Raw genomic sequence first — 12,175 nt, forward strand, 5'->3', positions numbered from 1 at the left:
CCTCATAAGACTTGTTCTGCAGACCCTTCACCAGCTTTGTTGCCCTTCTTTGGACTTGCTCCAGCACCTCAATGTCTTTCTTGTAGTGAGGGGCCCAAAACTGAACACAGGATTTGGGGTGGTCTCAAGGGCACAGAGGCTCCTGGGGGGCAGAAGAGGTCTCAGCCTTCCCATCAGTCCCCGTGCTTGCAATAATGGCATAGGGAAACAGAGGCCAGTCGTTCTCAGGCTCTCCTGCATTTGTATTGTAGCTGATCCTCAACCCCGACTTCATTTGCCCTCTTTTCTGCCACCACCAGCCCCATTACCCAGGGCAGCACAGGAGCTGTGGGCCTCCTCAGGCAGCTCCCACATCTCTCCAGCCTCCCTTACCTCTACTTGCTGGGTCCCCACTGACACCCATGGCACTTCAGAGCCCTTGATTGTGGATATCTCAATTTAGTGCTTTAGTTCTGTGAGACTTCACCTTTGAGGGAGTTTCACCTTCTGAGTCTTCATTCACTCCCAGCCCAGGGCGCATGGTGAGTACCCATCCCCTCCTCACGCCACCAAATTCATTTCCAGAGAGACCTGTATATGCCATCAGTCCTGTCACATGTGAAGCAGCCTGAAGATCTGACGAGGAGCCCATGCACCATCTCCACTGCCGTTGGACCCCAAGAAGAGAACCTTTAAAACCAGAACTTTTGGTACAATAGAACCCAGTGGTGCTGTGAGCTCAACCCAAACACAGGGAGAACACAAGGAGAACAGACACTTTAAAAGATCAATTCCTTGGATGTTTTATTGGCAGCAACTTTGGAGAACAAGCCCAGTCTAAAAGCACTGCACTCGGGAGATGTCCTTTTATTGAAGAGGTGCTATTGGACAGGTTACCTCTGACATAGTGTTGTGCAAGGGTCAGACACAACAGGATGAAGCCTCAAGACAAGGAGTATAATCCCAGGCAATTATTTATCAGTAAGGTTCTCACAAGAGAAAAAAACAGTTTTGTGGCCTGAGATAAAACCTGGGAAATGTGCAGAGGAGGGGAGGAAGGTTGTTGTCAGCGAAACAGCATCTGTTGGGTCAGTTTCCATAAGGCATCCTTGAGCTTCTGGTTCCTCATGCTGTAGATGAGGGGGTTCGCTGCTGGAGGCACCACTGAGTACAGAACTGCCACCACCAGGTCCAGAGATGGGGAGGAGATGGAGTGGGGTTTCAGGTAGGAAAACAGTGCAGTGCTGACAAACATGGAGACCACAGTCAGGTGAGGGAGGCACGTGGAAAAGGATTTGTGCCATCCCTGCTCAGAGGGGATCCTCAGCACAGCCCTGAAGATCTGCACATAGGACAGCACAATGAAAATAAAACACCCAAATGCTAAGCAGGCACTAACCACAATAAGTCCAACTTCCCTGAGGTAGGAGTGTGAGCAGGAGAGCTTGAGGATGTGGGGGATTTCACAGAAGAACTGGTCCACAACATTGCCTTGGCAGAGTGGTAGTGAAAATGTATTGGCAGTGTGCAGCACAACATTGAGCAAACCACTGCCCCAGGCAGATGCTGCCATGTGGACACAAGCTCTGCTGCTCAGGAGGGTCCCGTAATGCAGGGGTTTGCAGATGGCAACGTAGCGGTCATAGGCCATGATGGTGAGAAGATACAATTCTGCTGACATAAAAAAGGAAAAGAAAAAGACCTGTGCAGCGCATCCTGCACAGGAAATGGCCCTGGTGTCCCAGAGGGAATTGGCCATGGCTTTGGGGACAGTGGTGGAGATGGAGCCCAGATCGAGGAGGGAGAGGTTGAGGAGGAAGAAGTACATGGGGGTGTGGAGGCGGTGTTTGCAGGCTACAGCGGTGATGATGAGGCCGTTGCCCAGGAGGGCAGCCAGGTAGATGCCCAGGAAGAGCCAGAAGTGCAAGAGCTGCAGCTCCCGCATGTCTGCAAATGTTAGGAGGAGGAAGTGGGTGATGGAGCTGCTGTTGGACATTTGCTTCCACTGAACATGGGTACTGTGCAGAAGAAAGGAGGGAAAATTTAGGACAGACTTCGTTCAGAAAAAAACATTCAATTTTTAATAGAAATCACGCCCAGTTGAAAGGCTTTTTCCTTCTCTGGTTTGTGCTGGCTGAGTGTGCTCTGAGGACCAGGACTTGTGCCCGTTTGCTGCTGAGGAGTCAGCTTTGTTCTGCTGTAGTGGGTACATGGGAGCTGGTTTGTGACGGCTCCGATGTTCCCAAGGGATGTCAGATCTAATCCATCTTTAATGGAAAAGATCAACATCTGCACTCACAACTGTGAAAAACATGGGCTGCAGAAGAGAGGCTTAGCAAGTCTTCATAAGAATTTTCTCTGTTTTTTATTTTCCACTCAAAAGAATAATGGTGAGTTTTCTTCTGAGGCGTAGAAATTCTCATTTTTTTTGACTGAAATTGTGAAGGTTCTTAAGGTAAAACAGGCAAAAGGGCCCAGCTCTCTGTGGCTCAGTGCAGAGTCAGGAGAGCCGCAGTGTCCATCAGTCTTGTTCCCAGCTGCCCAGGGCTTTCACTTCTGCTACCTCGAGGGTGACTGCACACACAAATTACTCTTTATGAAAAAAGCAGCTGGAATCTTATGAAAGCAGGGGAGTCCTGTTTCAAAGGGCAAATGTGTGAACTCTTCTTTTTCCATCACAGACATGCAGTTGTGATGGAGAAGGCAGGACACGGCCCTTCTCAGGCAGAAGAAAATAACTCTGAGAGTGCTGTCCCCCAAGGAAAGGCCCAGCACTCCCTAGGATCCTACACGAGGGCTGTGCCTTTCCAGAGGGCAGCTGGCAAGCCCAGCAGGACAGGCAAAGCAGACAGTCAGGGGTCCTGGAGATGGGATGTCTTCAATGGAGAGTCAGCTCATTGCCCAGCAGACAACGCCCAGCAGACATCTACAGGGAAGGACCACAAGAGAGCTTCCCGAACACAGCTTCCCCCACTGCTTGTTCACCTCTTCCCACTTCTTCCCACCTTCTTCCCACTCTCTGCCCATCTCTCTGCTGCCTGAAGCTGTCCCTGCTGGGAGCTCTTTCTCTGTCCCCACATCTCCTCCCTGTCCTTGCTCACAGACCCCATCTTACCCGCTGTGTGCTCAGCTCCACCCTGCAGACACCTCTTGGCAGCTGGGCACTGCCCAGGGGCATCTGTGTGCTGGCCAGTCCTAAAGAGAAGGTCAGATCAACCCTGAAGAGATGACAAAGGGGATGTTAATGCTTTCTGTAGGCTGAGGTGGGTGAAGTGACTTTATCAGGTTCCTTGGAAACCTGTTCATCACTCACTGTAATGGTGCAGGAGTCTCCCTCTCTTGTGCAAACCTGACAGATTCATTACCATTTCCACCGACCCTGGCAAGCATCTCTGCTCTCATGTAGCCCCTGCCTTGATGCGCTTCTTGAAAAGTGCCCTGTGAAATATCCCAGGGCTGATCTGGAGCTGTGAGCAGCCCTGGCTCATGCAGCACCCCCCTAATAGCAGGAGGACCCTCCCCTACCCTACCAGGGGTTGCTCCTTCCACTCACAGTTTCTCCCCACAGTGCCGTGGGGAGCTCCCCGGGCAGGCTGAGTGCTGACCCTGGCAGGCAGCACAGTCCCTGCCCCAGCACAAAGGCCCCTGGGGTGCAGGGACCCTGCTCTCAAGGACAGCCCTGGGCACCCCTGGCTGCACACCCCTGCAGTTGTCCCCAGCAGAAGGCAGCCGTCATGCTCTGTCCCTCTGGCAGTGCAGCAGGGAAGCCCTGCTCTGGAGCGTGTTCTTCTCCTCTACCACAGAGATACTGTGAGAGACATCCTGACAGATCCTGTACACTGTGGGATGCAGCAGCTTCAGGTAATCCCACCAGGAACTGCCCCTGCATTGTCCTGCAGCCAGAGACTTACCATGTCGAGGGCTGTGAAGATTTCTCCCCCAGTGAGCTCTCAGCACCCTCCCACCCCACACTGCCTTTAAGCTCTCTCTGCCTGGCTCCTCTCCCCTCGCTGCCTGCAGGCAGTGCCCTCAGCCCTGCTGCGCTCTGCAGAGGAGCTGCTCCTGGGCAGAGCTGTCTCTCTGCAGCGCTGCCCACTTGCCATGAGCTCCCTCCATCCCAGAAGCCCAGCCCAGCTCAGCAGCGTGGGTTTATAATGTCTCATCCAGTGGGTTTCGTGCTGAGTCCACCTGTTTTCCCAGGGCCTGAGGGTCAGGGCTTGTCTTTTCTTCTTCACTTGGGTTACTGAGCAGACTGGGAGAACTGGGGTTACTGGGATCCTTGGGAGCACTGGGTTTACTGGGAGCACTGGGCACACTGGGGTTACTGGGAGCCCATGGAGCACTGGTGTTACTGGGTGCCCTGGTGTTACTGGGCGCGCTGGGCTTACTGGGCAGACTAGGAGCATTGGTGTTACTAGGAGCGCTGGGGTTACTGGGCACATTGGTTTTACTGGGAGCCCTAGGGTTACTGGGCAGACTGGGGTTACTGGGTGCACTGGTGTTACTTGATGTCCTGGGGTTACTGAGCAGAGACCACTAGCGTTACTGCGAGCACTGAGGGCACTGGGCGCCCTGGGGTACTGGGAACCCTGGGAGCCCTGGTGTTAGTGTGCGCCCTGGGGTCTTTGGCAGCATTGATGTTAATGGGAGCACCCGGGTTACTGGGAGCACAGGGATTGCTGGGAGCACTGCTGTAACTGGACACACTGAGATTACTGGTATTGTTGGGTGCGCTGTTGTTACTGGGTACCCTGGAGTTATGGGCACACAGCGGTTACCGGGAGCCCTGGTTTTACTGGGTGCAGTGGTGTTACTGGGAGCCCTGGGTTTAGTGTCAGCACTGCTTTTAATGGGAGTACTGGGAGCACTGGTGTTATTGGGCACCCTTGTGTTACTGGGAGTCCTCGTGTTACTGGGTGCAGGGGTGTTACTGGGGATCCTGGGTGCTCGGGCGTTACTGGGAGCACTGGGGATACTGGGAACAGTGGGTTTATTGGGTGCGCTGGGGTTACTGAGCAGACTGGGAGAACTGGGGTTACTGGGAGCCTTGGGAGCACTGAGGGCACTGGGCGCACTTGGGTTACTGGGAGCCCTTGGAGCACTGGGGCTGCTGGGAGCACTGGGGTTACTGGAAGCGCTGGTGTTAGTGGGAGCCCTGGGAGCCCTGGGGTTACAGAGAAGTCTGGAAGCCCTGGTGTTACTGGAAGCACTGGTGTTACTGGACAGACTGGGAGCACAGGTATCACTGGGAGCGCTGGGGTTACTGGCAACACTGATGTTACTGGCTGGCCTGGGGTTAATGGTCACCCTGGTGCTACTGTGCACCATGGGGTTACTGGGAGGACTGTGGTACCTGGTAGCACTGGGATCCCTGGTGTTACTGGGAGCACTCTTCTAACTGTTCACGCTAGTAGCACTGATGTTGCGGGGCACACTATTGTTACTGGGAGTCATGGCGATACTGGGAGCCCGGGGATTCCAGAAGGCAGCTGCATGCTGCTGCCCTAAGAGCTGCTCAGCCACCTGTGACATCCCATGCACCCGCCCATAGAAGGTTCCTGCTCCAACCCTGTCGCCTGCTCATGTACACGTGACACCACAAACCCCTGCACACCCCAGCTGCAGGCTCCTGCCCTGACAGGTACAGAGCCACCAGTGCCATCACAAGCAGCTGCACCAGCCAGCTGCAGACTCCTGGCTCTATCACCAGCTACAAGTGACATCAGAAGCAGCTGCACAAGCCAGGGCCTGCTCCTCCCCTGTCACCTACTCAGCCACCTCTGACATCACAAGCACCTGCACAAGCTAAGTGTTCATTCATGCCCAAAAAGCTACTCAGCCACTGATGACATCGCAGGCACCTGCACAAGACTGGAGCGTGCTCCTTCCGTATCAGCCACTGGTGCATTTGCGACACAACAGGCAGCTACACATAAATGGTTCCTGCTCCAGCGCTATCACCTACTCAGGCACATGTGACATCACGAGCACCTATCCAAGCTACGTACACGTTCCTGCCCAATCACCTACTCACTGAATCGCTGGCACCTGAGCAATAAGCCCCAAGCTAAAGTTGATCTCTAGATGAACCTCCAAGCACACATTATATAAGATTAGTATCTGATTATTAGTGAAATATGCATGATTATTAATGAAAGATGTAGCTTAGGTAAAATATGATCCTTAGTGAAAATGAAAAGTCATGAGAATATAACCATGTGATGAGAACCTATCTATCTTTCCTTGCTTAGAGGCAGGCTGTCAAGGCCGGGAAACCAGGTGTCCGGCCTTGTCTGGGAACATGTAGTCAGAGCCAAATAGATAAAGACACTCTCTTAGTTCCTCCTTAAGCCCTGGCCAGGCTTTGGTGGCATCTAACAGAGTGAAAACAGACTTTTCTGCATTTCAAGTTATATAAGCTTGTTTATTTAATAGTATAAAAGCTGGACCCTCTTACAGTGACTTTGGAGACCTCACCTATGAGTGGACACCCTGCGTAGGACCTCCCAATTGCTGGGAAAGGCTCTCCAAATCCTCGCTGTAACAGGGGCTCGCCAGCTGATGTACAGATATGGATGATGGTAAAGCATTAAGGCAATTGGTGATGAATCTTTCTTAATTATTATGCTTATATTTATATAGTAATGATTAGGTGCATCACCTTGCTTTGTTTTGTTCCTGCTGTATTATTTCCGTTACTATTCTATTGCTGCTTTAAACTAAAGTGAAAGTAAGTTTATCTTTTGAACCTGGTGTCTGTGTCCTTTCTGCTGACCCCATCTATTGGCAAAACACCTTCAGGTACTGGAAGGCTGCTCTAAGGTCTCCCCGGAGCCTTCTCTTCTCCAGGCTGAACAGCCCCAACTCTCTCAGCCTGTCTTCGTAAGAGAGGTGCTCCAGCCCTCTGATCATCTTTGTGGCCCTCCTCTGGACTCGCTCCAACAGCTCCTTCTTATGTTGGGGGCCCCAGAGCTGGACGCTGTACTCCAGGTGGGGTCTCATGAGAGCAGAGTAGAGGGGCACAATCACCTCCCTCAACCTGCTGGCCACGCTTCTTTTGATGTAGTCCAGGATACACTTGGCTTTCTGGGCTGCAAGCGTGCATTGCCGGCTCATGGTGAGCTTCTAATCAACCAGCACCCCCAAGTCCTTCTCCTCAGGGCTGCTCTCAATCCATTCTCTGCCCAGCCTGTATTTGTGCTTGAGATTGCCCCGAACCACTTGCAGGACCTTGCACTTTGGCCTTGTTGAACTTAATGTGGTTTGCACGGGCGCATTTCTTAAGCCTGTCAAGGTCCCTCTGGGTGGCATCCCTTCCCTCCAGCGTGTCAACTGCACCACACAGCTTGGGGTCATCGGCAAACTTGCTGAGGGCGCACTCAATCCCTCTGTCCATGTCACCGACAAAGATATTAAACAAGACCGGTCCCAATACCGACCCCTGAGGAACGCCACTTGTCACTGGTGTGCACTTGGACATGGAGCCGTTGACCGTAACTCTTTGAGTGCGACCATCCAGCCTGTTCTTTATCCACCAAGTGGTCCATCCATCAAGTCCATGTCTTTCTAATTTAGAGACAAGGATGTCATGCAGGACAGTGTCAAATGCTTTGAACTTTTCTTAAAGGAAACCTGGTACCATGCCTCCAAGTCCTCATGTGTGCAAAGGTTTTGCGTCAGAGCAGAGACATGCCAGAATGGATGGCATCTCAAAACATAAAGCTGAAAGTAGCTGCCAGCAAACCCAGCTGTGCCCAAGGCAAGAGAGAAACATGGCTGGGAAATGCAGCCCTGGAAAGAAAATTTTGGGTTTTTTTTCAGCGGTAACTCTGCTGCCCCTGAGGGTCTTTGGAGGATGTGAAGCTGATCTCCAGGAACAACAAGATGCTGCTGACACTCATTGTGAGAATGGTTGGTCTGTTCCTTGGCTGTATTTTCAAAGGGGAGAGTAAATGTTGGTGGAGAGAAAAACCAGCAGTTTGAGTGTGTAGGCAGATGTGTGGAGACCTCGGTGTGATGTGCCCTGTGCTCCTGGGCTGCCCGACAACTACTGCATGGACAAGAGACAGACCTTGTCACACTGCTGTGGTGGCAACCAGTCACTCGTGTTATAAATATTTGCAACAGGCTCATGCTGACAGAGGTGAAAAGCAAGGACACAAAGTAGAGAATTACAAGGGTAAATAGATATGTGCAGGAGGTGTCCCAGCTCAACTGGGGTACCCTGAAAGTGGTTTTACACAGGGTTCTTCTACTGTTCAAATGTTCAAGTACAACACAATTTGACTAATCACTAATTAACACACACAGTACTGATTACTAATCAGAGTAAAACTTCACAAAGCAACTGTATTTCTGCAGCGCCAACATCCATCAGCATTCTGGCTGCTGGTCTATTGATCCAGATGTCCCTGGAGTTGGTCTTGTGATAGTTAAAATGTAGCTGTGACATCAGACTTTGGGAGGGTTTCAAAGCTGTGTCAGAGGGGCTAGGAAGCTGGCGTTACCTTGGTTCTCCAGGGGTATCCTTTATCATTCATGGACAGCTCTAAGCTTCCCAGAAGCAAAGTCCTTCTTTCCAGCGCAAGGCTGTTCTTATGGTCCTTGTGATGAGCTGGGATCCTTTAGTTTGATATATATGTGTTATAAATCGGTATACAATATGACCTATTTAGACTAAGACAATTAATGCATATTTATACTGCAAAGACTGATTGTCATAACAGTTCGTGAGGTATATTTTCATAACCTTGGCCCAGGGGATGTCTGTGGCCAGGTGGATTCTGCACAGAGATGTTTGGTGGTCAAGGATCACTTCTTCATGATCCACCCCAACATGCAGGAAGTCACACCAAGGTAGCAGGAGGCTGGAATGGATGAGACAGGAGTTCCTGACTAACATCAAGCATGAAGAGGAAGCAGAGAGAAGGTGGAAGCTGGCTGCCTTCCAGCCTCAATGGTTCTGTGATTCTGTGCAGGAGAGAGACATTAGTGTGTGTGTGTGCTTGTCTGTACATGGGGGAACTGTGGGGATGAGGGAATCCTGAGGCCTACATAGACGAAGGGTCTAAGTCCAGCTCCTGGAGGGATCCGTCCTGTCTGTGTGTCTCTATAGGTGTACATCTTACACTAACACAGCCTGGCAGGCAAACAGCCCAGCCCTCATTTCCCTTTCTCCACTGACTGTGGTTTGGCTTGGCCTAGAGCCCTCCCGAGGTCCCTTCCAGGATGACTCACTGAGCATTTCCTTCTACCACAGCTCTTCCTGTGGTGATGATAGGGAGAGCACTCAGGTTCCCCAGGACCACAGAATTAGGCAGACATAAGTTTGGTCCATTCAGGTGTGGCTTTTTTGTCGCACTCAAGTCATTGACTCAAGGCTGCTAGGCAGGTTAACCCAAACAGGCATCATCATATCCTGAGCTGAACCTTTGCTTTTCCTTTTCCCTCTTTCCCCCTCCCAAGTTCTTCTCTTTAATCACCCTAATACATTCCTCTCCAAACAGCCCAGCTCTGCTCTTTCCCCACTGGCCCTGGCTTTGCTTGTTTTGTGCCATCTATATGGGGTACAAAGACGTTTTTAACACAGTTGTTGTGCTGATTCCTATATTGAACAGTACAAAACCAGTGCCCTGCACCTCCTCATGCTTGATCTTGTGTTGATGGCTCACCACAATCAGAGCTAGCCCTCTGCATGCAAACATGAAGAGCTGACAAAATGGAACTTCAGTCCAGGAAGACTTTGAGAAACTCTGTGGGATTCAGTCAACAGAAACCTCTGAAGTTTTACAAGAAGTGACCAGTCCTGCATCGGTGGGAAGAATAACCCCATATATCAGGGCTGACTGGGACCTGACTGGCTGAGCAGTGACCCTGAGGCAAAGGGCCTGGGCATTATGAAGACACCATACGAGCCAGTGGTGCAAGCTCACCATGGGCAAGGCCAGCTGCTCAGAGGGATGTATTAGGAGGACCATGGCCACCCAGACATCTTGGGTGTTCATCCCCCTCCAGTGAGCTGTGGTGTGGCCACACCTGGACTAGTGTGTCCCTCTGTGGGAAATCCTGCTCTGGACAAATGGGAAGGAACTGGAGAGTGGCCAGAGGAGGTCTGTACATGTCCTGTACTTAAGGTCCGAAACCCCATCATTGCTGACCTCTTCCATCTCAAGACAACCCCAGGAACACAATGACCCTGGACAACCACAGTGCTCTCCAGGCAGCTCCAGATTCCCCTCGCAGATGATAGGTGTCTTCAGTGTCACCTGTGGGAAAGCCCTGGGTACATTCCTTACTTACACTCAGCATCTTACCTGTCACCAGACACCGACAGGTGACTCCTAAATCCAGTCCTATGTCTCTAAAAGGCCACCAAAAGACAGTAAGCTTTTTAGTCCTGAACACATGGAGGAAGAGGAACTACAGGGGTGCAGTTCCTCAGGCCTCTTTGGAGAAAGAGCCTGGCACGAAAGCACTGCACTGTGGAGATCCCAATTTATTATAGAGATGCTATGAATGAGGTCAGCTCTGACCAACTGTTAGACACACTTTTATAAGGGAAGCAGGTGCTACCGAGTAGGTACATGTCTCATGTGTAGTGATACAAATGCAGACATTTGTGTAGGAACACGAGAACTATGAATGACAATAACAAGAGAAATAATGATAAATACAATGATTAAAAATACCAAACAAACAAAATAACAGGATGGAATCAAATGCTGTGGGAGTCATTTGTGGAGAGCAGTGGTAAATTTTTCACACTTGAAAAATGTCCATGAAATCAGTTTCCTAATGGCCTCCTTAAGCTCTTGATTCCTCAAGCTGTAGATAAGGGGGTTCACTACTGGAGGCAACACTGAATACAGAACAGCCATCACCAGATCCAGGGATGCGGAGGTGAGGGAGGGGGGCTTCAGGTAGGCAAAAAATGATGTGCCTATAAAGAGGGAGACCACAGCCAGGTGAGGGAGGCACGTGGAAAAGGATTTGTGCCGTCCCTGCTCAGAGGGGATCGTCAGCACAGCCCTGAAGATCTGCACGTAGGACAGCACAATGAAAATAAAACATCCAAATGCTAAACAGACACTAAACACTATAAGTCCAACTTCCCTGAGGTAGGAGTGTGAGCAGGAGAGCTTGAGGATCTGGGGGATTTCACAGTAGAACTGGTCCACAACATTGCCTTGGCAGAGGGGTAGTGAAAATGTACTGGCCGTGTGCAGCACAGCAGTGAGAAATGCACTGCCCCAGGCAGCTGCTGCCATGTGGACACAAGCTCTGTTGCCCAGGAGGGTCCCATAGTGCAGAGGTTTGCAGATGGCAACGTAGTGGTCATAGGCCATGATGGTGAGAAGACAATATTCTGATGATATCAAAAACAGAAACAGAACAGGACCTGTGCAGCACATCCCGAGTAGGAGATGGCCCTGGTGTCCCAGAGGGAATTGGCCATGGCTTTGAGGACAGTGGTGGAGATGGAGCCCAGATCGAGAAGGGAGAGGTTGAGGAGGAAGAAGTACATGGGGGTGTGAAGGTGGTGGTCGCAGGCTACAGCAGTGATGATGAGGCCGTTGCCCATAAGGGCAGCCAGGTAGATGCCCAGGAAGAGACAGAAGTGCAAGAGCTGCAGCTCCCGTGTGTCTGCGAATGCCAGGAGGAGGAAGTGGGTGATGGAGCTGCTGTTGGACATTTGCTGCTTCTGGGCATGGGGCACTGTTCAAGAAGGAAAAGAGGGAAAAATTAGGACTGATTGCTTTGAGAAAAAAATACTCCATTTTTCATAATAATCACCCCCAGTTGAAAGGCATTTCCTTTCCGTGGTTTGTGCTGGCTGAGTGTGCTGTGAGGAGCAGGACCCCTGCCCGTGTGCTACTAAGGAGTCAGCTTTGCTCTGCTGCAGTGGGTACATGGGAGCTGGTTTGTGACAGCTCTGATGTCCACAAGGGATGTCAGATGTAATCTACCTTTAATGGAAAAGGTCAGTATCTGCACTCACAACTCTAAAAAACATGGGCTGCAGAAGAGAGGCTTACCAAGTCTTCAAAAGAATTTTCTCTGTGTTTTTTATTTTCCACTCAAAAGAAAAATGGTGAGTTTTCTTCTGAGGAGTAGAAATCTTTTTTTTTTTTTTTTTGACTGAAATTGTGAAGGTTCTTAAGGCAGAACAGGCAAAAGGGCCCAGCTCTCTGTGGCT

The 12,175-nt window shown here is 50.9% G+C and overlaps 1 protein-coding gene and 1 pseudogene across 1 annotated transcript; both read right to left on the reverse strand.

Annotated features, from left to right (window-relative positions):
* Nucleotides 1–1,045: 1,045 nt before the first annotated feature.
* On the reverse strand, nucleotides 1,046–1,975 carry LOC137675535 (olfactory receptor 14J1-like). Its single transcript, XM_068421662.1, has one exon. The coding sequence runs from the start codon at nucleotides 1,973–1,975 to the stop codon at nucleotides 1,046–1,048; it is 930 nt and encodes a 309-aa protein (XP_068277763.1).
* An 8,734-nt stretch (nucleotides 1,976–10,709) lies between these two features.
* On the reverse strand, nucleotides 10,710–11,671 carry LOC137675504 (olfactory receptor 14A16-like; annotated as a pseudogene).
* Between the last annotated feature and the right edge of the window lie 504 nt (nucleotides 11,672–12,175).

The sequence above is a fragment of the Nyctibius grandis genome, chromosome 34 (genome assembly GCF_013368605.1).
Source record: "Nyctibius grandis isolate bNycGra1 chromosome 34, bNycGra1.pri, whole genome shotgun sequence".
NCBI lineage: Eukaryota > Metazoa > Chordata > Aves > Nyctibiiformes > Nyctibiidae > Nyctibius > Nyctibius grandis.

Coding starts and splice junctions, on each gene's coding strand:
- LOC137675535 (XM_068421662.1), bottom strand. CDS start 1,975: ATGTCCAACAGCAGCTCCATCACCCACTTCCTCCTCCTAACATTTGCA.